Source organism: Macadamia integrifolia, chromosome 12 (genome assembly GCF_013358625.1).
Source record: "Macadamia integrifolia cultivar HAES 741 chromosome 12, SCU_Mint_v3, whole genome shotgun sequence".
Taxonomy (NCBI): domain Eukaryota; kingdom Viridiplantae; phylum Streptophyta; class Magnoliopsida; order Proteales; family Proteaceae; genus Macadamia; species Macadamia integrifolia.
In genome coordinates this window covers 10,480,429-10,505,654 of record NC_056568.1, presented here as the reverse complement: position 1 = coordinate 10,505,654, position 25,226 = coordinate 10,480,429, and the positions used below count along the sequence as shown (strand labels likewise).

The following is a 25,226-nucleotide window of genomic DNA, read 5'->3' as shown; positions in this document are numbered from 1 at the left end:
TTTCTCTCTCCTCTTTACTTTTCTCACCAACGTACGAGGGTAATAAATGGAAAGAAAAGAAAATCATAAAGCCTTATATACCATTCCTAATTAAGTGAATAGTGCACTTGGATGGGTCACTCAGGTGGGTGCACCCACCTGTCCTACCCACCTGAGAGCCAAAACTTGGGATTTTGACCAGGTTCGGACCTCGGCGCGAACCCCACCCCAAGCATACGATGTAGCATACGTATATACCTTAAAATACGTATATAATACCTGTTTTATTCGTACATAGCCTTATGGTAGGTGCACGTACACTGTTTGGGCACTCCCGTCTCTTCTGGCACTGGCCGGACTTGTCGGGCCAGCCGGTGTTTAAGGTCACCCGTGCCATCATAACCCATAAGGAACCTGCTCTAATTTCCTCTGGCTCGGTTCCTGCATGGTTAAACCGGTTCAACCGCGAAATCAGACCGGGTTCAAGAAGCGGGGTATTACAGGTCACCCAGCAATACAAACCCTAATCGCAATTAGGAGCCTGTTGGTCTCAAAATCACCCATTAGTCACCTAATAAACCCTTAATAACCCCATCTTCGCACCATGGTCCCGAAAATTGTATATCAGTCACCCAGGCTCGGTTTGCCTCCAATAACAATCACATTATACTATGGAAGTAATATTCTAGAAAATTTTGTAGACCTACCACAATAGGTTATCTAACACCTAACCTACTGTTGGCAAAGGTTTGTAGCACAGGGTATTTAATCCTAACCACAATAATATACATTTTCTTTTGTAATGGTAAATTTGAATGATGACTATGGTATCAGAAAGGACCTTGGCCACACTGCAACCCATTTCCAAGCCTAGTTATCGCATATGTAATTTAGTATGGTGAATAGGGTACCAGAGTCGATCTCAACCACATCGTAACCCATTTCCAATCTTAGTACTAATGCCAACACAATATATGATTAATAAAACCACATGGAGATCATGGTACCTGAATCCACCTTGGCCACACCGGATGCCACACATTCACACACACAACCACAGTAACAAATTTCATATAAAAGCAGTTAAATCAATGATAAATTAAGTATACATGCGGCTATTAATTAAATACACATGTATAAAGTGATAAACAATAATTCTATAATGTAAAACACTCCTCAAAAGAAATCAAACCACCCAATTAACTTTATCTACTTACTTGGTGATAAATAACCTAAAAATCAACAACAAACACCTTGTTAGGCCTCACCACATAGCTTGTCTCTTACCTAACAATGTGTGATAAGAGTGTTAACAAAGGTACCAAAGACCCCCAAAAATATTTCTTAAAAGATTCCCCAAACTGCACTAGAAACAGTTTAGCAAGGAACCATCGATTGGTCCCATCGGTACGTTAATAATCACCATTGACCATCGATGGATCATTCACCTTACAGAGCTGGGTTCATGAGCAATATCCATCAGTGGATCAGGTCCCATCGGTAGGTCTCATTGGTGGATCCACCAGTGATGATTGACTTGTGATAGTTCAAAGACTATTCTTCTTCAGCTCAGATTCCAACCAGCACCTACCTAAGGCTATTTTGTGTTTGAAGAGATTGTAGAGGGCTACTCCATCTTTCATTTAAGCCTATGAGACCACGTTTCTAATGGTTGAATTAGGAGATTTGACCGAATCTTCATTTGAAACCCTAAAAAGTGGGTTTTCTACCCAAACCATCTAACCTAAGCTTGATGAGCATGATTCTTGGGTTGAAGGGTATATGTGGATTCATTTCCAATATCTCTAAAAGAAGTTGACTCTTCTCTAATCTCATCAAATAATGGATTCTTTTTTTCTAGGACAATTAAAGGCTATGAGAAGACCTTCCAACTTTTTCATAAACGTTCAAAGAAGTGGCCCACATTCGCACCCAAACTATACCATAGGTTTTAACATCGGGTTTCAATTGAAACCTAACCCTAGGCCACTCTAAGCCATTGGAATAAGTAGGTAGAAGTGTCGAAGGGACCACCAACCTTGAGTCATAAGCGTGGGCGATAGAACTAAGGCAACCAAGTCCAAGCTTCAACTTTCGCTCCTCTTCTTCCTTTCCTTTTTTTTCTCTCCGTCTCACATTTGGGTTTGTAATAAATGAGCCTTAAAGGCTTGCTCCCATATATATAGGCAAGAGCAACTAAGGCTTGTTTGCCTTAGCCTGGTCAAGAAGCCCAAAGCTATTGACTTCATTGTTGGACTATGTGGGCCCACCACCTTGGCTTCACAGGGTATTAACTGATCACTAGAATTAATGCTTAATGCATAGGGAAACATATTGGGAAGTATGACCATGATATGCCATGCCCTACAACCATTAACTTGATCTGGGCAGTATAGGTCCACCGTTAGATAGATGATCAATTGATTGATTTTGCTGCACTGTGTCAACATAATTTCTCTAGTACTCTTGCCCATTTTCTTTTCTTCGGGGGAGGGAGGTAGGAACTTGTGCACAATAAATATGGTATATTTATCATGCTTGAGTAGAGTAAAACAAAGGGATTAGGTTACTTACTACCAAACCTTCAGAGGTTTAAAACCCTTTCAACTCTATCTGTAGCATCTACGCAAGCATGAGGGGTCATCCCATCCCTCCAAACAATAGACTGATGCTATCCATAAGTCACCAGTACTAACACTCTCTGGTGCATCACTTGGCATAAAATTTTTTAAATTAGACCAGACTTTGGGCACGGGTGTAACACCTTTAGTTAATCAACTCTTAGTGTTATGTTTTGTTATTCACTCAATGGTATTTCCTGCGTTGAATTTTTTTAGTTCATTTATTTCCTTTACAACATTTATCTTAGTTTATTTTGTGCACCAAGATCAGCTTATATTACTAAATGTCCTTGTAGGAATCGAGGCAAGAGAAGATCTCATATATTTTAATAGAAGTCAGAATTACATTTTGGGTCTATAAGGCTCTAGCAAGCCCTCAATCCTCCACATAGACTATCTGTGGTACATGTGTTCAATTATTTCCCAACAACATCGTCATTGCCGTTGTTCATCGTCTGAAACCAGACTCAGTACATTAACGCGATGTCACCCTTGACTAAAAAAATATTTCCCAATTCGTAAAATACTCCCCTAATACGATACTACTAATCGTGTCCAACCTAGTCAATGTCTTGACCTATGGGGCCTGGAAGCTTTCGGGGTTTCCCGCTAATCTAGTAATTGGATCAGGGACCAATGTTGATTCCTCCAGGTTTTAGTTCCTAATCACTGATCATCACGAAGTCAACGCCAAGATGTCCAGGTATTGTCTTTAACTACAATACGTTTATTAATTTACTATGGAAATCAAATCTAATTTGTTTGATTGTCTGATATAAGATTACATTGTTGGAGAACATGGAGACAATTCACTTGCGCCTTGGTCAAGCACAAATGTTGGTTGGTTGCATATGGTTAAACTCCTAGAGAAGCAACAAATAAGCTATGAGAAGGAAACACTAGAGATGTAGAAGACATGGTAGGAAGGTTGTGGACAGCGATAGGCTGTTGGATGGAGAACATGCCGAGGAGAGGGAGAGTACCAAGGGTAATATGGGTTTTAAAAATACCAAGGGAGAAGGGAGGGTCGAAGTTGTATTTTCTGGGGGAATCAAAAAATAAGTTGAGAGTAAGGGACTTAGAGTAAATATAGATTATGTATATAGAATTGATAGTAATTTTCCTTTGATATATGTTAAAATTGAATGCTTTATTTTCCATGGTTGTTAGTCAATATTTTTTATTTTATTATTATTTTTTTATGTTTTGTATTTTCAAGTTGAATACTATAGTTTTCATGATTGTTAGTCAATATTTTAGTTGCTGTCAGTCAATATTCATCCTTAAGTCAAGGTTTTAAAACACGTAATTGATGACAAAAGTGGTTAGTGCCAGTTCCAGAATCGCCTTGAATTGATCAGAAAAAAGTCAGAGTCGACATGTGCAAGGAATATTTCATCGATTCTGGTATTTTTTTTAACCAATCATAATAGCAAAATAAAACAACTCTCTTAACAGGTAAATCAAATTATCGATTAGGAATGAAAGAAAGCCGGTTGGATGGGTTTTTACGAACCCAACTTAACCTTAAGTCCTTTTAGCTTAGTCCAAGCCCAACCTAGCCTAGACTCATATCCACCATCAATACAATAATGTACTTGTTTGTAAACAATATTGCAATTGCATAGAATGAAACTTTTAAATAATTATTTTTATTCTTATCACTGGTTTCTACCATCAATGAGGCTTTAGGAGATAGGGATTGTCAACCACCACCCACTAGATTTATTAAGAAAAATTGTTATGCAAGGTTGATTTCAGATTCAGATAAAGGTGGGTTAGGATTTATGTGGCATGATTCTAGGGGACATCCTTCATTTGCATTATCTTCGCCTATGATTTTCAATTCATCAGTTGTTGGTGAAGCCCTAGTCATTAGAGCAGTGCTTCTTGAGGCGATATCTGAAAGATGGGATCGTCTATATGTGGAATATGATAATAAAACAGTTATTAATTAGTCATCTTCAATATCTGACTAATAATAAACCATTACAGATCAAATCTATTATAGAAGATATTATGTATTTGGTGTTTGAATGATGGGTCGTCTCCCTTTTTTTTTCTTCTTAATTATGTATATATATATATATATATATATTGTCAAGACAAGTTTTATTCTATGTTTTATTGATTGCTTTTGTATAAGAGCTGAATGTATATAGATACAACGTGTAGCCCTAGGTTATTAAGGAGATAAGAGCAATGAGCTATACAATGAGTTGTCTAGTGAATAGGGATGGTAGGAAGAGAAATCATAGTGTGGCTTTCCTAAGAAATCCCTACCGAATATTGAGTTCTCTTTGTTGGGATTCTTTACTAGAGAATCATATGAATAACCCCATTGATGTTAGAATATAAGAATCATAAATCAGTCATAAAAGATTAACCATAGGTGTAGTCCCTAAACCAAGAACACATCAACACATAGATTTACTCCATACATGATAATCGATTGGAGTAGAAGAATACATGTGTGTAAGTTTAGAAGTCTCATAAGTATTGATCACGTAACTCTCTCTCATGTGCTTGAAGATTAGTCCCATGAAGATTCTAACAAAGAACTACATAATGGAGTCTCAGCCGTTAAGATCTTCTGTAGTTTTTCACCTTTGGAATACTCTCACATGCACTATTCCTATGAGGGAGTCCGTGCTTCTAAAACCATGAATGTGTTAAAGTGACGACTGTCGGGACCTTTAGCTTCTATTTATAATAGAATCCCTAAAATCCTAATTCATTTCCACAATGGATTGGGCTACGAGTTTCCTAATCAAAGTGGGTCTATAATTGCTTGGGTCCAATGGATCAATCGGTATCAGTTAAACCCACATAAAAATCTTAACAATCTCCCACTTGGGCTATACTAATACTGATGTCTTTCCATTGACACCTGACCAAATAATCCCAAGACTAAACATCACTCAAACAAACTTTGATTCAATCAATAATCTCTGTTGTTGAACAATAGTAGAAAATACACATCAATATACAGCATATAACTATCTAAAATTACAAACCATAAAAAACTATCAATCCAAATTGCCTGGAAACATATATATATATATATATATATAAAGAATTGATATCATACCTGTGATCACATGAAATATACATTTCCTGATCTAAAGATTAGCCTACCTTGAAAAAACTTTGATATTAATCAACACTTAGGCAAACGGCCATTTTCTTGAATTAATATCTTACTTTGGATATCGCCATGGCTAACCGTCACTTCCATGGATTTAGGTTAAATACCACCATAAATCACAAACTTTGGCAAACTGCCTGTGGTTCATCACCACTACCATGGATTTATATTAAATACCACCATTTCAATTACTTTGACTTATCGTCAATTACTTTGACTTATCGTCAATTACTTTAGCTAAGCACTGCCAATAAACCTTAGCAGGCACAGTCTTTAAACTTTGGTTTTTGTCACCATAATATCTTTGGTTAAATGAGATCATAAAACTTCCACTGACCAAGCATATCAAAAACCTCAATAACACCAATGTTAGAAAACATGGCTCTTGAGCACTTTGTCGATAAACTTGGGTGACATCACCTTTGGGCAAATATCACCTTTACCCTGGGAAACACACAATTGAACTGAATGTACCACTTTGGTAGGTTCCACTCATTCCTTAGTTTTCATATTTGAGATGAATATATGTACAGAAGTGTATGTTTTAATGTGTTTCTTACACAACTATGGACAACACAAACAAATGAAGCATAAATGAACATAAATAATTTAGAGAATAGGATTTAAGAGAAAATCATTCTAAAATTACTCCAAAATCATTATAAACTTAATAGGATAACAAAATTGTTCCTATTTCTCTTCGACTTTGCTTTGATCAGCAACAATACCTGTTTAGGTTCCCTGAGAGCTAAAATCAGATCAAGTAACCTAAAAATCTTAGGTATGAAACATGCACACCAAATAACTGGACTAGAAAATGTAATATGTTCAACTAACAAATAAACTACATAAGAGTCACAACCGTAACTACGTTCCTATCCTTTGGGCTAAGAATGCAGTGGTCCTCTTGTAAATCCAAATTTACTGTGAAAATATAATTATTTTTGTCACCTATGGGCTTAGAAGCCTCTAGGTTATAGTACTTTCCATACATGTATTTTCTTTAATTTGGGTGACATTACATTTGGACAAATATCACTAATTTTGTTGTGCTTGAAAAAAAACTATGAAAGAATAGGATGCGTCACTTTGATGGATTCCACCCAATCTTTTCCTAGCTTTCTAAAAATGTACTGTGCAGCATAAAATATACAGAAGCTCACACCCAGTTTAATTCTAACATATTTATCCATCATAGGGTATTTCAAACAAAACATACAAGTACAAAGTGATATGAATATGAATTTATTATATATTTCAGCCATAAATAATTTTTTAATATCATGATAATAATAAATCAATGCAAAACTCAAAATAGTTCTTTTGCATGAAAAACAATATAGTACATTGAATTTATCCTCCCACTAGCAACTTAGTATATTGAATTTATCATTCTATTAGAAATCTAGTATGCTGAATTTATCCTCCCACTAGTCAAGCCACATAAAATTGCTTAAGGTCCATAATTCTATCCTCCCACTTCGTTCGACCAGTCATAAATTAATCCATTTATTGGAGAACATAATTTGTTAAATGTGACATACATATAAACTTATTCACATATGCCTAAAAGTAAAAGAAAACCAAACATTTTTTATCAATTAATGTTCATAAATAGGTTTTCAAAGAACAATGACAGTGTTTGAGAACTTGGTTTTGGATTGATCAAAATCGATACTGATCAAACCCAACCAATCCGAATTGATCCAATCGGAATATAAAAATAACATAATAAATAAACCTATAACCTATGGTCATAGTCATGAAACACTCATCCACCCTATTGCCATTGATCAACTGTCCAATACATTTTAAAAAAAAAAATCTTTGCTTTAAAAGCATAATACCAAACTATTGATTTGGTTTTTCTAGTATAGAAAATTAGGTCTTTGAGGCATATATAGACCTCTATATTCTCAAGTCACTTTTAAAGACGTTCAGTTTAATGGTTCAACTCAAGGAAGAATAATCCATTCAATAAATAATTAATGCATGTAACATCAATAAAATTAAAATCAATATTACATCACTAACCATTAAACGTAACCAGAGTGTTAACCGAACTATATTCTCAACCTTTGAGTCTGGAATATACTGGTCCACTAAAAAATTACAATGATCGTGGGAGCTCTTCAACTTCAAAAATTACTATAACTTTTGGATGAATAGCAACTTCTAGGTTAAGGTCTGCCTACTTGCATTTATGCTTATCTTTGATAATGTTGCCTTTGGGTAAGCATTACCTAATTCCTGCCAACAAAACCTTCGAGTTGCAAACTTATTGCAATAATCTTATATTTGACCACTTTGATGGGTTCTATCCATTTCATTGCAATAGCTTGCAATTACATTTGACAGCTTAAAATTTTGGGTTATTTAAACATGAACTAAATATCAATTTATATGTAAAAGAACAAGCATGTAACTATTAACAAAATAAACACTACAATGCTCAATTATCAATGACTTCAAGAGTGTCAATCAAAACTACATTCTTGACCTTTGGGTCTGAAATATACTGGTCCACTCAAGTTTTCACTATTACTGCGAGACTTCTTCTAACTTTTGAAAAAATACCGTCATCTTTGGATGGTTAGCATCTTCTAGGTTGAGAGATCCCTATTCTGTTTTTCACTTGCTTTAACTTTAACTTCTCTTTGATAATGTCACCTTTGGGTGAACATTAATAACCTTGCTACCAACCATTATTTTCTGTATTTTTAAATAAAGAAGACATTTGATTTATATTCTATTACAATAAGGTTGAATTTTACCACTTTGGTGGATTCCATCCAATCTTACTGCAATACTCTACAAATTCATTCTGGCCACAAAAGTGAGATTGTTTAAGCATGAATAAAAAAAATATTCATAAATAAAAGTATAAATTATCATTACCAATAATAAACAAGTTTATATTCTGATATACAAGTAATGTACGAGTTGATTTTCTTTTATTTATTTCAATTAATAGAAAAATTATAAAGAATCATAAAACATCCATACTTGTAACTTATGCAAAACAGACCATAAAAGTTGACCAAAACTAGGCTCATAATATATCAAAATGAAGAGCATGAAAAATTGGACTCAACGCAAAATATCAGGGTGAAAAATTCTTCACATTTTTCGTGTACAAGCCATTTGAAGTTACAGAAAAAATGGATCAAAATCAATCTGGTTTTCCCAAACCAACTGGTTTGGCCAAGCGGTCTAATCTAGTTCGGATATATTAGTTTCGGGTCAAAATCTGGGTCTTCGAGTCGAATGGTCAACGACCCGGTCAATGTTTGACCGAGTCAAACAGGGTTGGCCATGGGTTGACCCACTGCACCTCCGGATTAACTCAGAAACCCTGCCAAGTTGACCTGGCAATGACTCGTAGTGGTAGTTTTTTTTCTCTCTCCTCCGATAGCTAATTTTCGACAGCACGTGCTAGTGCGTCTAGAGGTTTTTGGTGACTTGTGGCATACCATCGCAATCGTCTTCTGGTCCTCTACAACTTTCATGAGAAATTTTTTCAATCTGTGACCTTTAAATGATGGTAAAATTATGATTTCCATGATTTGGAATCCAAACCCTATACAAAATTAATTTTTTTATTTTTCTTGATTCTAACACCATAAGGGTTGGCTCTGATATCAATTGTTGGGGATTCTTTACCATAGAATCATATGAATAACCACATTGATATTAGAATACAAGAATCATAAACCAGTCATAAAAGATTAACCATAGGTGTAGTCCCTAAACCAAGAACACACCAACACATAGATTTACCCCATACTTGATAATCAATTGGAGTAGAAGAATACCTGTGTGTAAGTTTAGAAGTCCCATAAGTATTGATCACGTAACTCTCTCCCATGTGCTTGAAGATTAGTCCCATGAAGATTGTAACAAAGAACTACACAATGGAGTCTCAGCCATTAAGATCTTCTGCAGCCTTTCACCTTTAGAATACTCTCACATGCACTATTACTGTGGGGGAGTCCGTGCTTTCAAAACCATGAATGTATTAAAGTGACGGCTACAGGGACCTTTAGATTCTATTTATAATAGAATCCCTAAAACCCTAATTCATTTTCACAATGGATTGGGTTAGGAGTTTCCTAATCAAAGTGGGTTTATAATTGTTTGGGCCCAATGGGTCAATCGGTATCAGTTAAGCTCACATAAAAATCCTAACACTCTTATATGATAGGATACTCAATATTGGTCAATATAACCCCTCAAGTTGAAGATCGACGGCAGTCGATCTTTAACTTGTCCCCCAAAAATTAGAACCGAGTGGTCCGCAAGGGCTTTATAAGAAAATCGGTAAGCTGGTCCTTAGATGAGATAGCGATACTTGTGAGAGCTAGAGTGATGAAGGCCACAGGTGCCAACTCTGTTGACATCTATTTAAAAAAGGAAGAGAGAGAGAGAGAGAGGAAACTAAGATTGAATAGCATGAGCCATGTCAATACCATGTCAAGACAAGTTTTATTCTATGTTTCATTGATTGTCTCTTTACAAGACGTGAATATAAATAAATACAATGTATAACCTAGACTGTAAGGAGATAAGGATGATGAGTTATCTAAGGAATAGAGATGCTAGGAAGGTAGATCATAGTGTCACTTTTTTTCAGAAAACTTTATCAAATATTGAGTTCCCTAATATGATGCGATACTCAATATCGATCAATATATATAAATCATACGTTAAGATAATATTTTATCTAAGAAAAAGAGATTTTAATTAAATATCCTAACATTAATTATAATTGATATACTCGCCCAAAACTCTCCTTGGCCAATGTTGGAAAGCTATTCAAAGAATGCAATTCAGGGTCAAGTGTTCACACTCCCACACTGAAGGTTCACAGCAGAAAAACCGGAAGTAGCAGATTGAATAAGACTGGGTAAAATTAAGAAAAACCAAGTACCGACGGAAGAGACCATTTAGGCTATAATATTATTTTGACTTATTGAACATTGAAAAACAGAAACAAATTGATGATGCAAGTACTTGCTGACTTTTTTCTCCAACCCCCACCCACCCACTGACGAATCTGTATCCTCTATGGCCAGCTGTAGAGGGCGCTGAGAGTTCCAATTGTGGACGGAACTTGATATGCATCACAACACATGAGAGGTCCATCAGGCGGCTGGGACTCTCACTGTCCTCTACGGCCGCCGTGGAGGACTTTTTCCTCCCAACCGATGGTAGGAAGAAAAAACCACTTTAAATAGCCACATGGAATCCTTCAATTGGACTGGGGAAAGATACAATCAATTGGTAAAAAACAAGGTGGTGGGACCATGAAAGATATAAAATTCATACTCAAGACCTCTTTTCCACCTTGTCTGTCTGGGTCCTCTCCATATACAAACACAAGAAATTATGGTGAAGAGAAGAGGCTGCCTGGAAACATGATCATCATCCTAGCCTTGTTCATTGTTTTGCAGGCTTGTGAAGCTCAGAAAAGTGACTGCAACCCTTCTTCATGTGGGAACCTTCTCAACATCAGCTACCCTTTTTGGTTAAAACACCAGGATCCTCCCCACTGTGGTGATCCTCGATACGGTCTCTCCTGTGAGAATAATCGCACCGTCTTATACTATTATTCAAGGAAGTTCTATGTAGACTCAATCTCTTATCAGAACCGAACCATGATAGTGACTGATTCCGGTCTCCAAACTCACAATTGCTCCTCACTTCCTCTTTATTCCATGACATTTTATAATAACATAAGTTATGAAGATCCTTACGTTTACCCTTGGCCATCTTGGATGCCGGGAAACTATGTAGTTTTCTTGAGTTGTCAAAGCCCAATAATCACATCATCTCTACAGTTTTTGAATACCTCTCCATGCTTCAATGCTTCTTCAGCTTCCCAATATTCTTACGCTATTGTGGGAGATGAAAACTTAGGTTTGTCAGGTGTACCGGATTCGTGTACCATCGGCTCAATGTTTCCAATTAGGATGTTGCAAGAAGCTGGGGGGAATCATCTTTCTTACTCAGAGATACACCATGAAATGACCATGGGAATTCAATTCTCATGGTTTCGCATTGATTGTGGGAACTGTGAGGAAAGAGGTGGTGTTTGCTTAGGTGACCAAGATCCTTCTAAATACACTGTCATCTGCAACTTCGGCTGCAATAGAGGAATTTTCCATTCAGGCGGCTATTGTGAGTAAGAGTATTGTTCTTGATTTCTTAGGTTATGTTTAGTAAATCTTTTCCTTCAAATGTGTTTACTGCTTTAGATATGAAAAAACTAAGAAGTAACAGGTTTACTGCTCCCTACGGTTATAAGGGAAATTAAAAATCCAACATGATTGCATAAAAAATTAAATTAATTTCTGATTCTTTTTAGATGTAATTTTTATTTATTTATTTATTTTTAAATTCAAGGAATTTGATGCAAAATAAAGTGAAATTTAATAACTAAATACAAATTTGTGAGGAGTAAATGATATCATCATGTGAAGTAATAGTTTGAAAATTGTCGGTTTTTTCTTTGCTTTAATTCCCTTGAAACCAAACGGAGTACAGAGAAAAGAGAAGCAGCCTGAGGTAGGTGGTGGGAGATTGTTATTAATCATAGCCTTGTCTTTTAAAAACACAGCTGAATAGAAGCCACTGAAATATTTTCTTCTCGTGGAGGTAGTGCCTACCAGGTGTTTGTAAAAATTTCGCACTAGTTATAGGTACCTTATTTTAGTTATCTAGGAGACTTGTGGCTCAATTAGAAAACTTTACATGTTAGAAGCAAAAGGAAGAAAAAACCACCAATACAGGAGCTGGTGGCATTAAAAGGGCAATTTTTAAATGTAACAGTTCTGCTAACTGTATTGGTTGCTCTTTCCCTACAAACCCTTTCCATGCTTGCTTCAGAAAACCATAATTGTTATTTTATTAATGGGATTGAATTTCCTGTTCGACTGCATAATGTATACTAGTACCTCCCTGTGTCTATCTCTTTCTTCCCACAGTAGGAACAGATATCTCTTCCTTTATTTCAGTGTTATATCTTATTTAACCAAGCTTGGGGTGGCTGATATAGAGTAGAGAATGCTATAACCAGTTCTATCTTTGAATGGCTGATTCATTTTCCTACCTGGTATTGTAGGCACTATTAAGGATCATTATTGGCCTAACTTTAGAGGTAACAACTTGCACTTAATTTTTTCTTTTCATTTCTAATAATGTAAGAGTATTTCTTTTCTTTTCTATAACTCACTTATTTTCCTTTGTGGCTTTTGCAACAGATGGTACACTATTGCCCGCGCTGAGGATTATAGGTAAAGATTGACACTATTCACGTTGATGTGTGATTCTTGAGCTATGGATCTCTTTCTATATCAGTGGACTACAAGGGATGGGGATGAAATTGGGAAGGTTCAAATGAGTTAGCACCTTCTGCCAACATTAGTTTTTGCAGGTTTGGTATCTCATTTTCTAGTTTGGGGGAGTGGTTGAACCTGTAGCACAATGGTTAAGTTGCACTATTACAATATATTAGCCACAGGTTCAAAACTTGAAAACAGCCTCTCCTACAAAGGAAGGGGTAAAGTTGCGACAATTGCCCCTCCAAGACCCTAGAGCAGCAGGAGCCTTCTGCACTGGGTTTCTATTTTTTTGAAAAACTTTGTTGGGGTGGTTGGGGGGACAGGTACTCATATACCCACTGTAGTTTACTTCTCTACAAGTTTCTTGGTAAATGATTTGAGTTTCTAATCATCTTATATTTTCTTTCTTGTCAAATCCCTCCCATTCTGTTTAGGGATGGCCTTGGTATTAGTTTCTGTTAATCTGACCTACATGAAGATGTAATGATGACAAGTGAAGTCCTTATTGACATTATCCAGGGATAATCCTAGCTCAATATTTCAATATATGATTCTAACATGATCTAAGTGATATATATTAATTTCTTGTCCAGGGAAAATCCTAGAGTACTTCTTGATGATTAGAACTTCATTGGGATATCTATGTTTCACCCTATTCTTAATCTATATGCTGCGACGAAGGCACCTCTCCTTGGATACTAACATTGAAGAGTTCCTACAAGAGCATAACAATCTATTGCTAATTCAGTACTCATATTCTGATATTAAGAAGATGACTAAGAATTTCAAAGACAAACTTGGTCAGGGAGGTTTTGGGTCTGTATATAAAGGAAAGCTCCGCAGTGGCAATCTTGTTGCTATCAAAATGTTAGCAACATCTAAAGGCAATGGACAAGATTTTATCAATGAAGTTGGTACCATTGGGAGGATTCATCATGTCAATGTGGTGCGACTTATCGGATTTTGCTTTGAGGGATCAAAACGGGCTTTAGTGTACGACTTCATGCCTAATGGGTCATTGGACAAGTACATCTTCAATCAAGAACAAAGAGGTAATATTTCTTCAAGTAGTTGGGAAAAGATGTACAAGATTGCCCTAGGAGTGGCTCATGGGATTGAATATCTCCATCGAGGTTGTGATATGCAAATTCTGCATTTTGATATCAAACCACACAATGTTCTTCTTGATGAGGATTTTACCCCAAAAATTTCGGATTTTGGGCTCGCCAAACTATATCCAACAAATGATAATACTGTTCCTCTAACAGCGGCAAGGGGAACAATAGGATACATTGCTCCAGAAATGTTCTACAAAAGCATGGGAGGTGTCTCCTACAAGGCTGATGTTTATAGTTTTGGAATGTTGCTAATGGAAATGGCAGGGAGAAGGAAGAATGTGAATCCATTTGCAAACACTTCTAGTCAAACTTACTTCCCATCATGGATATATGATAAACTGAATCAAGGAGAAGATATGGAAATGGAAGATGCTAGTGAAGATGACAAAAAAATAGCAAGGAAGATGATCATAATCGCATTGTATTGCATACAAATGAAGCCTGCTGATCGCCCTTCCATGAGCAAAGTCATAGAAATGTTAGAATCACCCACTGAGCTTCTACAAATGCCGCCAAAGCCTTTTCTAGCATCACTTGAGAGATTGGAAGAAGATTTTAGAATTATAGAATCATCACCTGTTTCCAAATCATCAAGTTATGATTCATCGTCATACAATTTGATGATTCAATCATCAACTTAAATGTAATTAATCTGCTATAAATTATTAGTTATTTGGTTGATAATTAAGTAATAGTTTGCTTGTTGTAATCAAATAGAAAAACAATTCCCTTGATTATAAATGCCATCTGTCTAAATATACTTATGGTTCTTTAATGGCCTAGGCAGGCTTTAATTGTTGATTAAATTGTAAAATGATTTGTCTTAGCAAGTGGCTTAGAAGCTAATCAAGTTCACCTTTTTTTTTTTTCAATGGTCATCTCAACCTTTGGATGTCGACACTATTTTGGGTGAACCATATTAGAGAAAAAAATTCGAATTCAAGTTCGAATTTAGAATTATGACATTTGTGAGAGAGCTGACAAGAGCTCATTGGTTTTGTTGTCCTCATACTTAGACACAGTGGGCATGAATGATGCCCCTACCCTTTTGAAACCCAGAAGACACATCCTCTCTTGTGTTGGGAAAATCCCACCTCCACACTCATGTTTTGGTGATAACAAACAAAGGGTATAGTTACTAAACTTCTTGTCAGCATACTAATCGAATCAAGAGACAAAGAACACTAAAGTGAAGACATCAACAAAAACAGAGATCAAATTGATTGGTGCAAACTGAAGACATCAACAAAACGAAGATCAAGCAAATAATGCATTGAAGAAGTCTCAAGAATGAAGACAAGAATGTTGAAGATGAAAATCAAAGATCATATGCACATACAATTGTAAACACGCACACACATGTATACATATTGTAAAATGCATTTAAAAGACCTTAGGAAAATGACCAAAATGCCCCCAAAGGAGTCCCAAAAGATTGGAAAAAGGTGGACCAAAGAACACAGACAAAATAGCCACAAAACCCAATCCGAATTCACTTTCAGTGTAATCCGGATCAGGATTCTCAATCCGGATTACACTATCTGTCAAAATTTGATAGACAGAGGCATTCGGATTCAATCTGGTTGAATTCGGATGGGATTCGGAGATCCGGATTGAAAAATCTCCAATCTGGAGATCTGGATCAGGGCAAAACCTCAAATAGCCAATAGTCATAAACGACTAGTTTGACTCCGGATCAGGGCAAAATAGATTTGTTGGAGAATTTTTTTAAATAAAATGGATCATGTGGCTATGCATCTGTGATATTATTGAGAGTGTGTTGGTATCATAATCTTGTGTGTGCATGCATGCTCACCCCTCACTGGGTTGTATAGCTCACCTCGTTGATATATCTATTAGATGGTGGAACTAGAGCTGAGATGGATAGGAGATTAGTAAGGTTGTGAGGTTGTGTCTACGAGACACACTGTAGCTCGATGGATATCCCTTTTATTTACTCCTTTATTTCTGTTATCAATGATTGTAAAATTTATTTATTATTATTGTAGCCTGTGGATTTTGTTTATTGGGCCTATAATTATAATTATCATTGTAGTTGATCACCACACATATATGCTTCCTATGGATTTTATATATGTACTTTGATTTGGATAGATGTTCTCAAATAGTGGGTTTGGTTACTACACAGTGTCCATGATACTACGTATTGGTAGGCTGACGAGGTTGGGAATCCAGTGTCGTATACCTTAGCCATATATAGGGCAGGGTGTAACACCTACCACCATTGGTGGAGCTATGACAAGAATGGTCATCGGGATAGAACCAGTCTTTCCCTCTAGGGAACTCTTTGTTGAAGAGACAACGGGAGCGACGAATATGGCCCTATTACCAGCAGAGATCACCTCAATCTCCGCCATCAGATCTCTGTTAGAAGCCATTAATGACGAAGAAAGAAACGACAAAGGAAATGAAGAAATTGAAAGGTTGAGGAAGGAAGAGCTTACTAGTGATTAGAATGAGCCTAGCAAGGAGAAACAAGATCTGCGACTCCAGTAGCAACATCAAACGTGAGAGAAGTGGAGTAGGGAAATCAATGGTAAAGCTCTGAAAGTTGTTGTATGGAGCTAAGAGAAACTTGGCAATTGGAGAAGAAGAGTGGAGAGATGTGAGATTCGAACCAGCCTAGTGCGTTGGTTCGAATCCTCAAATGCCCAACTGACGGTGTGATCACCCACATCACGCTACCCCATACATCAACACGTCAATCGTGCATATTTCAATCAAGAAAAGGTTGTTGCCACTTGAACACGCACCCCAAAAAATCGTGAAGCATTAACGACGAAAAAGTAAAGGATTCAAAAACCTACAGGGCACGTTCGCAAGGTGGTTGGTATATCCCTGTGGAGGATCTCGCTTGATTGTATTTGAGGAAAATATGATCCCGCTTGGTGAGAAATCACATATGGTGACTCCGTAAGTCTAGGTTGTAGTGTTTGGGTCATTACAACTGGAACTAAACCACAATAATGATCGATCGACTTTGACCAGAAGTGTGCGTAGGAGTGAACTACTACTCCGATCGACCACTAGTAACTTAGTCAGAGTGGGGGGCATTCTATTATAGTAAAAAATACTCATCAATGATAGTACGCCACATGGACCTAATGGAACGAAACGAGACCAAGCTCAGTAGGCCTTGTGTAGGCACCCAATTTTGTCACCCTCCTTTGCCTATGATGAAATGTTGATCTTGGACGCGACTTCTGACTTCCGATCAATAGAGATGATGGACCAAGTAAACCCAGAAACATTCCACTACCTGAAAACCTGGAAACCCCGTGCGGGAGAGAAGAGGGTCAATTTTGACTTTCTATATACGAAGGAATCTGATCAAGATGACCCTACAGATGGATAGTGCTCGGAAATACGATTTCAATGATATATGGCACATCAAGATCTGATTGTTGAATCTCCTGCAATCATCCCCGAAAAATCACATTTTTTCGTACGTATGCCGCGCACACTGGCAAACCTATTGGAAACCTGAAAAAATCCCCTACCTATCCCAAACACCCTAAAATTCATTCCATACCTACCCAGATAACCCGAAAACATTCCCCTACCTAAAACCCTGGAAACCCTCGCGCGGGAGAGAAGAGGGTCCAATTTTGACTTTTATATACGAAGGAATCTAGTCAAGATGACCGTACGGATGGATAGTGTTCGAAAGTATGATTTCGACGATATATGGTATGTCAAAATTGGACCGACGGATCTCTTGTGATCGTCATTGGAAAAATCCATCATCGCACGCGCGCTGGCCCATGCGTGCTGTCCATGGCTGCAGCCTATGTGCTGCGACCATGGGCAGCAACACCGTAGCATATGGCTATTGCCCATGGCCGCAGCACATGGCTACTGCCCATGGCCGCAGCACATGGCTACTGCCCATTGGTCACAGCACATGTGTGCTAGCCAACCTACGCCCCTCTGCCCATGCCTGCCCCCCGTAGGCCCATGCCTGTGCCTCCCCCTTTGCACTTGCCCACGCCACCGCAGGCCCATGCCTGCGCCCCCTCTGCCCAGGTGTGCCCCTTTGCCAGTTGTTGCCCATGGCTACAGCACATGGTTGCTACCCATGGCCGTAGCACATGGCTGTTACCCATGGCCTCAACACTTAGGCAGCAGCACATGGCTGTGGCAGCCTTGTGTGCTGAGCACCAATGCCATAATGCCACACACCCATGCCACTCATGCCACTACCCGCATGCCATGCACCGCACACCTATGACATTGCCCACATTGTGTGCCCTCCTATACTGATTATGCCCCATGCACTTCGGCCCAATGTTGTATGCCACCGGTAATGGTCGGGATTGGTTTTTCACTGACCCGACTTGAGACCAAAATCCCACTTTTTGACTAAGAATTCTCTTTCCCCCAAACCCCCCTTTTACCCATTGGATAAAAGCTCGTTTCACCCATTTTAGTCCAAGAACCCCTTTTATCCATTGGATAGAAGCCTGCTTCACCCATTTTAGTCCAAGAACCCTCTTCTGTCCATTAGGTAAAAATTCTCCTTCCTTCCCATTGGTCTGGAAAACCTATAAATACCCCCCTCCTTTGGATTTTAGACACAAAACAATCCCATCTCTCTCCATGGTAGTGAAGCTCTGCCCTCTATCCTCCCCTCCCCCTTTTGATTTTTTTCGAGTCTTCATAGCAATCTTCGTCAAGATTCAAAATCTTATTTGAATCTTCGAAGTGTTCTTTGGGACTTTGAAGATCTTCAATCCAATTTCTTAGTTCAATCAAATTTTTTCCAAAAATTGTGTGTTCTTCAGCCCCTTCCTTTGAGTGTTCTTGGATTTTACCAAAAATAGAAACCCCCTTGAGGTTCTTCGGGTCTACGAAGAGATCGTTGTCAAGATCCGAAGTTCTGTTCGGATCTTCAAAGTGTTCTTCGGGGCTTTGAGGATCTTCAATCCATTTTTAGGTCAATCCGTTTCTTTTTAAAAATAGTAATTCCTAGCGGAAGCCCTATCCGAGTGCCCTTGGAATCTTTTCAGAAATAGCCATTCCCAGCGGAAGCTCAGCCGAAGTGCCACCTCAGCCTAGCCCTCCCCTAGCCTATCCCCAGTGGAAGCTCTGCTAGAGTGCTACTTTAGTCTAGCCCTCCCCTGGCCTATCCCTAGCGGATGCTCTGCTGGAGTGCCACCTCATCCTAAGCCTGGAAATAACCTTCCCTAGCCGAAGCTCTATCCGAATCCAAATTTGAAAGCAACCGTTCCTAACTAGAACCTTGTCCAAATACCATCACAATCAGCATCTCTCAAGAAAGGAAGTTGGAGGTTAAGACCATCTTCCCTTGAGCCAGGAGAAACACGAAAAATAGTCCTAGCCGGTACTAATCAGGGGTCCACCCCTCTTGACCCGAAACAGGGATTAAGTTTAGGTATAGTTTCTCAACCCAATTATCATCATGTAGACTTTATATAGACCTTGTCTTAATGTATATAGTAGGTTAAATTCAGGCAATGTTTGTATGTGTGATAACTTAGCCCTGCAAATGAAATAGTAATAATTATGGAAAATGTTTGTTCTTAAGCATTTAGTAAGAAGACCGCTTAAACCGGGTAGATTGGGTGCCTAACACCTTCCCAATTCTACAACCTGACACTTACCCTAAATCTCTGGGCTAGACCAACTTTCAGGCCTTTTTCTCAAGAATCGGGCCCACCCTCGGGTCCTAGGCCCATAACCCTAGGTGGGGACTCCAAACCCCATTTGCATGATCCTGATCCCCATCCCCATATTGGGCATAACCAAACCCCCATCTCAAATGAAGAATTTTACACTTGCGAAATAGGCCCCCACATATCTTCAAGGGTGACACGGTGGTGCGAGGGCTGTAGGGTAAGCACATATGACACGAACCCCCCTCCCTCACACGAAAGAGACCCAAAGAGAGGAGAGAGGACAGAATCGACGCGCACAAGTCCATTTCTGGCCGTTACCCTCATAGTGGCTACTCCACTGGGGATAAATGTCAAGCTTCCGACACTAGATGCTACCTTTAAATGCAAGAAAAATTTTCACGACATTTGTTTGAAAACGTGTTTGGCTACCCCCATGTTTATAATTGTATTCGCTATCTGCATCATGCATTGTGCTCGAAGTGAAATCATTTGGCGAGGGACTCCCTATCATGCCTGCACCCTCGGGGAGGTCAGCGCATGTCATGGAGAGTACTCTGAGAGCAAATGATACCCGCTTCCTGTACAAGAGTGGAAGGTATCGTCAAACGGAAAGGATGTTGTATTTGTGCCATCACCCTCAGAGAGGTCCGCGCACTTTATAACATTTTGAGATTGAATGCGTCATCAAATGGCAAGGATGTCCATAATTCTGTCAGCACCCTCGGGGAGGTCCGTGCACTTTATAGCATTTTGAGATCAAATGGTGGTTACCTTACATTACACTTTTCCACACAATCACTTACAGTTCCACCACCTGGTGGCCAATTGCTTAACCTCGTGTGTAGTCACGAGTAATGGGCAAGGAAGTCACCCCCTTGATCTCGTACCTATGGGTATATCAAAAGGATCACTTACCTTGCGTATATAGATCCTGTCAAGGAAGCCTTGTCGGTTCTATTGTATCCACCACATGTCGCATCACGTAGAAAATAGATGAAGAAGCTAAGAGCGCCACAGGCTAACTGTAGAATTTGTTTACAGTCTTGAAAATGAATGTTCCTATATTATATTCCTGTCGTAAAGAATTTCTTTCCTAAGTAGGTTTCGGATAGAAGGTGTCCCCCCTCCTTAAGAAAACGTCCCAATATGTGACTTAGGGGCAATCCATCAGAGTCACGTAAAGTCCCGAGAAGTCCCGAGAAAATCAGGAGGAAGGACACCTAGTGGGAAAAAGAGCAAGGAAAGCATGACTTTATTACATGGAATGTCTTATGGGAATATTCTTGACAAGCCATTTGTATGACTCTCCCGCTTTTGATATTGGGTGGACTAGGGGCATCAAACCCTATTCACCCCTATCATTAAGCAGACTAACTTTGGATGGATCATTGATTGTCAATCTAGTGAATGTGTGAATAAAAGGTTGGGGATTCAGGAATCCTAAAATAAGTCATTTTTAGTTTAGACACATTTCCACACCTCAAGTATTCTCTGTGGTCCCTTTGGATACGTCAGGGTAATTGGTTGACTTGTCTAAGTCCAGTGTCACCTCCATCATCTCTTTAAGACTGTCTACCACCAAGTGATTATAGCCCAGTTAATATAGATTCACACGACTCTGAATCACCCGAACAGGCTTGGGTCTGTCCCGGAGGCCTTGTAGATAGAAATGGCTGAAGTCAAGAGAGGGATAGCTCAGATATTGAATGCACTTCAAAACCCTCTCAGAGTTGATCCTAGGAATGAGTGGGCACCGACTACAGGAGATGTGGAGTAGAATGGAGCCACAGGTTATCATGGGAACTCTTCCCGAGTTGACTCAGGAGAACCAGAGCAAGTCAGACCAACCGGTCAGATAAGATCTTCACCTACCTGTCCAAATGGTAAACGAGGGGCCTATTCCAGGGTCCCTCCTCCTAGGGTAGTGATTGAAGATGAGGAAGAGGAATTGGCAGCACACATCTGAATGGAACCTCCAAAAACGAATAGAGAAAGGAGAGTCAGGGAACAATTAGAAAAGTTGAAAAATATGTTTTGAGCAGGGAAGAGATCAAAAAGCTAAACAGTAGTTTCAGATGAAATGGGTTTCTTTTCCGGGGCGAGGATTCCCGAGAAATTTAAGTGGCAGACCGACAGGTTTGATGGGTTAGGAGACCCCAATGCACATCTCAAAGTCTTCCTCAGCATCACCAAGTCATGGCAACTTGCAGATAACCAGATGGGGCAAGCCTTCATGCTAACCCTATTAGGACTTGCACTAAGGTGGCTCATACAGTTGGAGTCATCCCAAACTTAGAATTGGGCAACGGTGGTAAAAGCCTTTACCAAGTAGCACTTATACAATACTGAAGTGGATGTGAAACATCGAGAGATTGAGACATTAAGACAACATCCTAGAGAAGGATTCACCGCCTTCTTAATGAGGTTTAGATATAAGGCCACCAAGATGGCAGATCGGCCTTCAGAAGCAGAGCAAGTGGAGATATTGATAGAGAACTTGTCAAAGCCCTATTGTGATGTTCTTTACTAGCAATATCTATAAAATTTTGATGCCTTAATAGCCACTGGCACACAGGTGGAGAACAGAATTCTGAGAGAGGCCCTGTATCAAGGATCCTCCTAAGATGCAAGCAAGAACACCCGAGTCGGATGTGGAAAGAGTCTGGAAACTAATATGGTGAGTGTAGTTCAGCAGTCAAGCTCACCAACCACCTCTTCACAGCCATTCATAATACAAGCAGATGCACCCTCCCGAAAGGCCCCTTATCCAAAAAGGTAGTTTTTTGATTTAGGAATGCCCGTGACGGCAATATATGAGAAGTTAATAAACCAAAGATTGCTAGGGACAGTGGCTCCGAGAGTGATCAGCAACCCTCCTCTAGTTTGGTAAAGGGATCATGAATATTATCCTTACCACACTTAGAAGGGGCACAACACTGAAAGTTGTTTGGGTTTACAGCATGCAATTTAGGATTTGGTAGACAACAGAACCATTGAGGTCAAAGTGAAGCAACCTCCTAATGTCAACACCAATCCACTCCCTGATCATGTGAACAATCTAGATGAAGAAGCCACAGAGAGTAACCCCACTCAACTCATTGTACCCCAAGCTCGAAAGAATCACATGAATGCTCGTGCTTAGGAGAGCCATGAATCAAAGGACTAGGGCTTACAAGAAAGCCATCCATCCTTCTACATCAACAGAGGAATCCACCACACCCACACCATATCTCCAACCTCCACTATATTACTAGCCTCCACCATACCATCAACCTTCCCCCCACCATCAAGGAGAAGGAATCTCCCCATCCTATCTCCCCAATCTTCATATCCTACCTCTCATATTACATCATCTTCATACCATCCCGCTTCATATCCCTCATCACCCTCATACTAATCTCATTCTCAAGGTTATATAACCCAAAATAAGGATGGATGGATGGGTACGAATGGAAGGATATGTTTGCACTACCAGATTCCCCAAAGATGACTTCATCAACAGGGTCAGTGAATACATTAGGGGAAGGCCAGGAGATTGATCCCACTTCTCTAATTCAGCTCGCTATATCTTCAGAGGACAATCCAGAGGTAATTGAAGAGGTTACAATTGATCTTCTTAGAGCAGTAACCGCATTGGCCATAAGGGAACAGATCAAAGAGCACATCTCCTAATCTATATAGGGAGTAATACAGAGGATGATGAATCAGGTCTGGTCCAACTTCAAGCCAGTGATGTCAAGACTAACCCTGTGGAAATATTCCTATCTATATGCTCTAAATACTATAAGTATTTGGACGCTGGAGAATTTGATGGTCCAGAGAAATCTGATGAAGAACCAAGTGAGGGAGAAATCAGTGAAGAAGAGGATGATGACGATGACGATAAGGACGACACTAAAGATGAGAAGGATGGAGATGACTCTGACTGTCAAGATGATGATGAGTATCCAATTGGGATAACTACCAAGGACCTTGGTACAATGACAATGATCATGAGTCAGAATATTACTCACTGGAACATCTGACATGTTTCTCAGTCTATGCTATTGGTGGTGATGATTTAATAGCTAATCTGACAGGGTGCATTTATCCGTCCCTCTGCATGGGAGGAGATGATTCTACATCAGATTTAGGAAGTGATGAGAGATCTAAAGAGCCGATGCAAGTTTATATGGATGAACCCGAATCCGCATTAGAGATGGAGGAAAAGTTGTGTGAAGTATACTCCAACACATTGAGAATGCAGAAAAGGGTGGAAGAAATTGACAACATGCTAGGTGAAGTAACTATTAGTGATCGTTACTACTGTGAGCAGTTAGATGATCTGAAGGAAATAGGGTCAGATGACACTTTTACAGAGGCAGTAAACGTTGCATTCCAACAACTTTCCAATGCAATCAAGAAGTTACGAGCTAGGGCTATGGATATTTGTGGAGGACCTCGACTTCCCACTCCAAGCAGGGAGGGAGAATCAGAAGAAGAGGATGATCCCATGGTGGGAATAATCACCATAACAAATAGTGATGATGAAGATTGTTATCCCACAGAGATCATTATGAAGAAACCTGTCAACATGATGGAAACTAAAAGTGGAAAAGACTACAAGGGCAAGGCTCTAGCGGTAAAACAATCAAGGACTAATGAGGCAGGAACTAGCAGCATAAAGAAAGAGCTGGAGAACCCAGTCTTGGCTCAACTCAAGAAGTCCCAAGCAAACATCTCAATTTGGGGATTGTTGATGACATCCCCTACACACTGTGAAGTAGTCTTGAAGTCTCTCACCAATATATAAGTGCCAATCGAGATAAATCCGGCACATCTGGCACATATAGTAGGGGCAACATATGTAGTGCAATCCTTGATGTTCTCAGATTTAAAGCTTCTGAAAGGGTCTAGCACAATCGAGCTCTCCACATCACGGTAGAATGTCTTAACAAGGTGGTTCCCCAGGTTCTTGTTGACAACGGGTCGGCTTTGAATGTACTACCCTTGAGATCAACAAAGAGTATTGGCATCAACCTGGAAGAAATGCGGCTAATTACCCAAACCATACAGGCATATGAAATACCAAGAGGAAGATCCTTGCCATCCTTACCCTTGGCGTAAAGATTGGCCTGGTGAAGTTTGATAGTGATTTCTAAATCATTGATATACCAGAAGCTTTTAACATGCTCTTGGGAAGGCCTTGGTTGCATCCTGCAAAGGCAGTGTCCTCTAGTCTCCATAAAAAAATGAAGTTCATTCATGAAGGGAAGGTGATCAGAGTAACCGGAGATCCTGAAGTGGTTCATACCTTAACCAACATTGAAAATGGGGAAGAACAAGAATAGGAAGTCCAACTAAGTGGTTTTGAATTA

The 25,226-nt window shown here is 39.1% G+C and overlaps 1 protein-coding gene across 1 annotated transcript; it reads left to right on the top strand.

The window, feature by feature from the left end:
* The first annotated feature begins 11,107 nt into the window (after positions 1 to 11,107).
* Positions 11,108 to 15,010, top strand: LOC122057493 (rust resistance kinase Lr10-like). The gene is made up of 4 exons (XM_042619610.1): positions 11,108 to 11,928; positions 12,872 to 12,907; positions 13,011 to 13,043; positions 13,685 to 15,010. The coding sequence occupies exons 1-4, from the start codon at positions 11,166 to 11,168 to the stop codon at positions 14,848 to 14,850; spliced, it is 1,998 nt and encodes a 665-aa protein (XP_042475544.1). The 5' UTR covers positions 11,108 to 11,165; the 3' UTR covers positions 14,851 to 15,010.
* Positions 15,011 to 25,226: the final 10,216 nt, after the last annotated feature.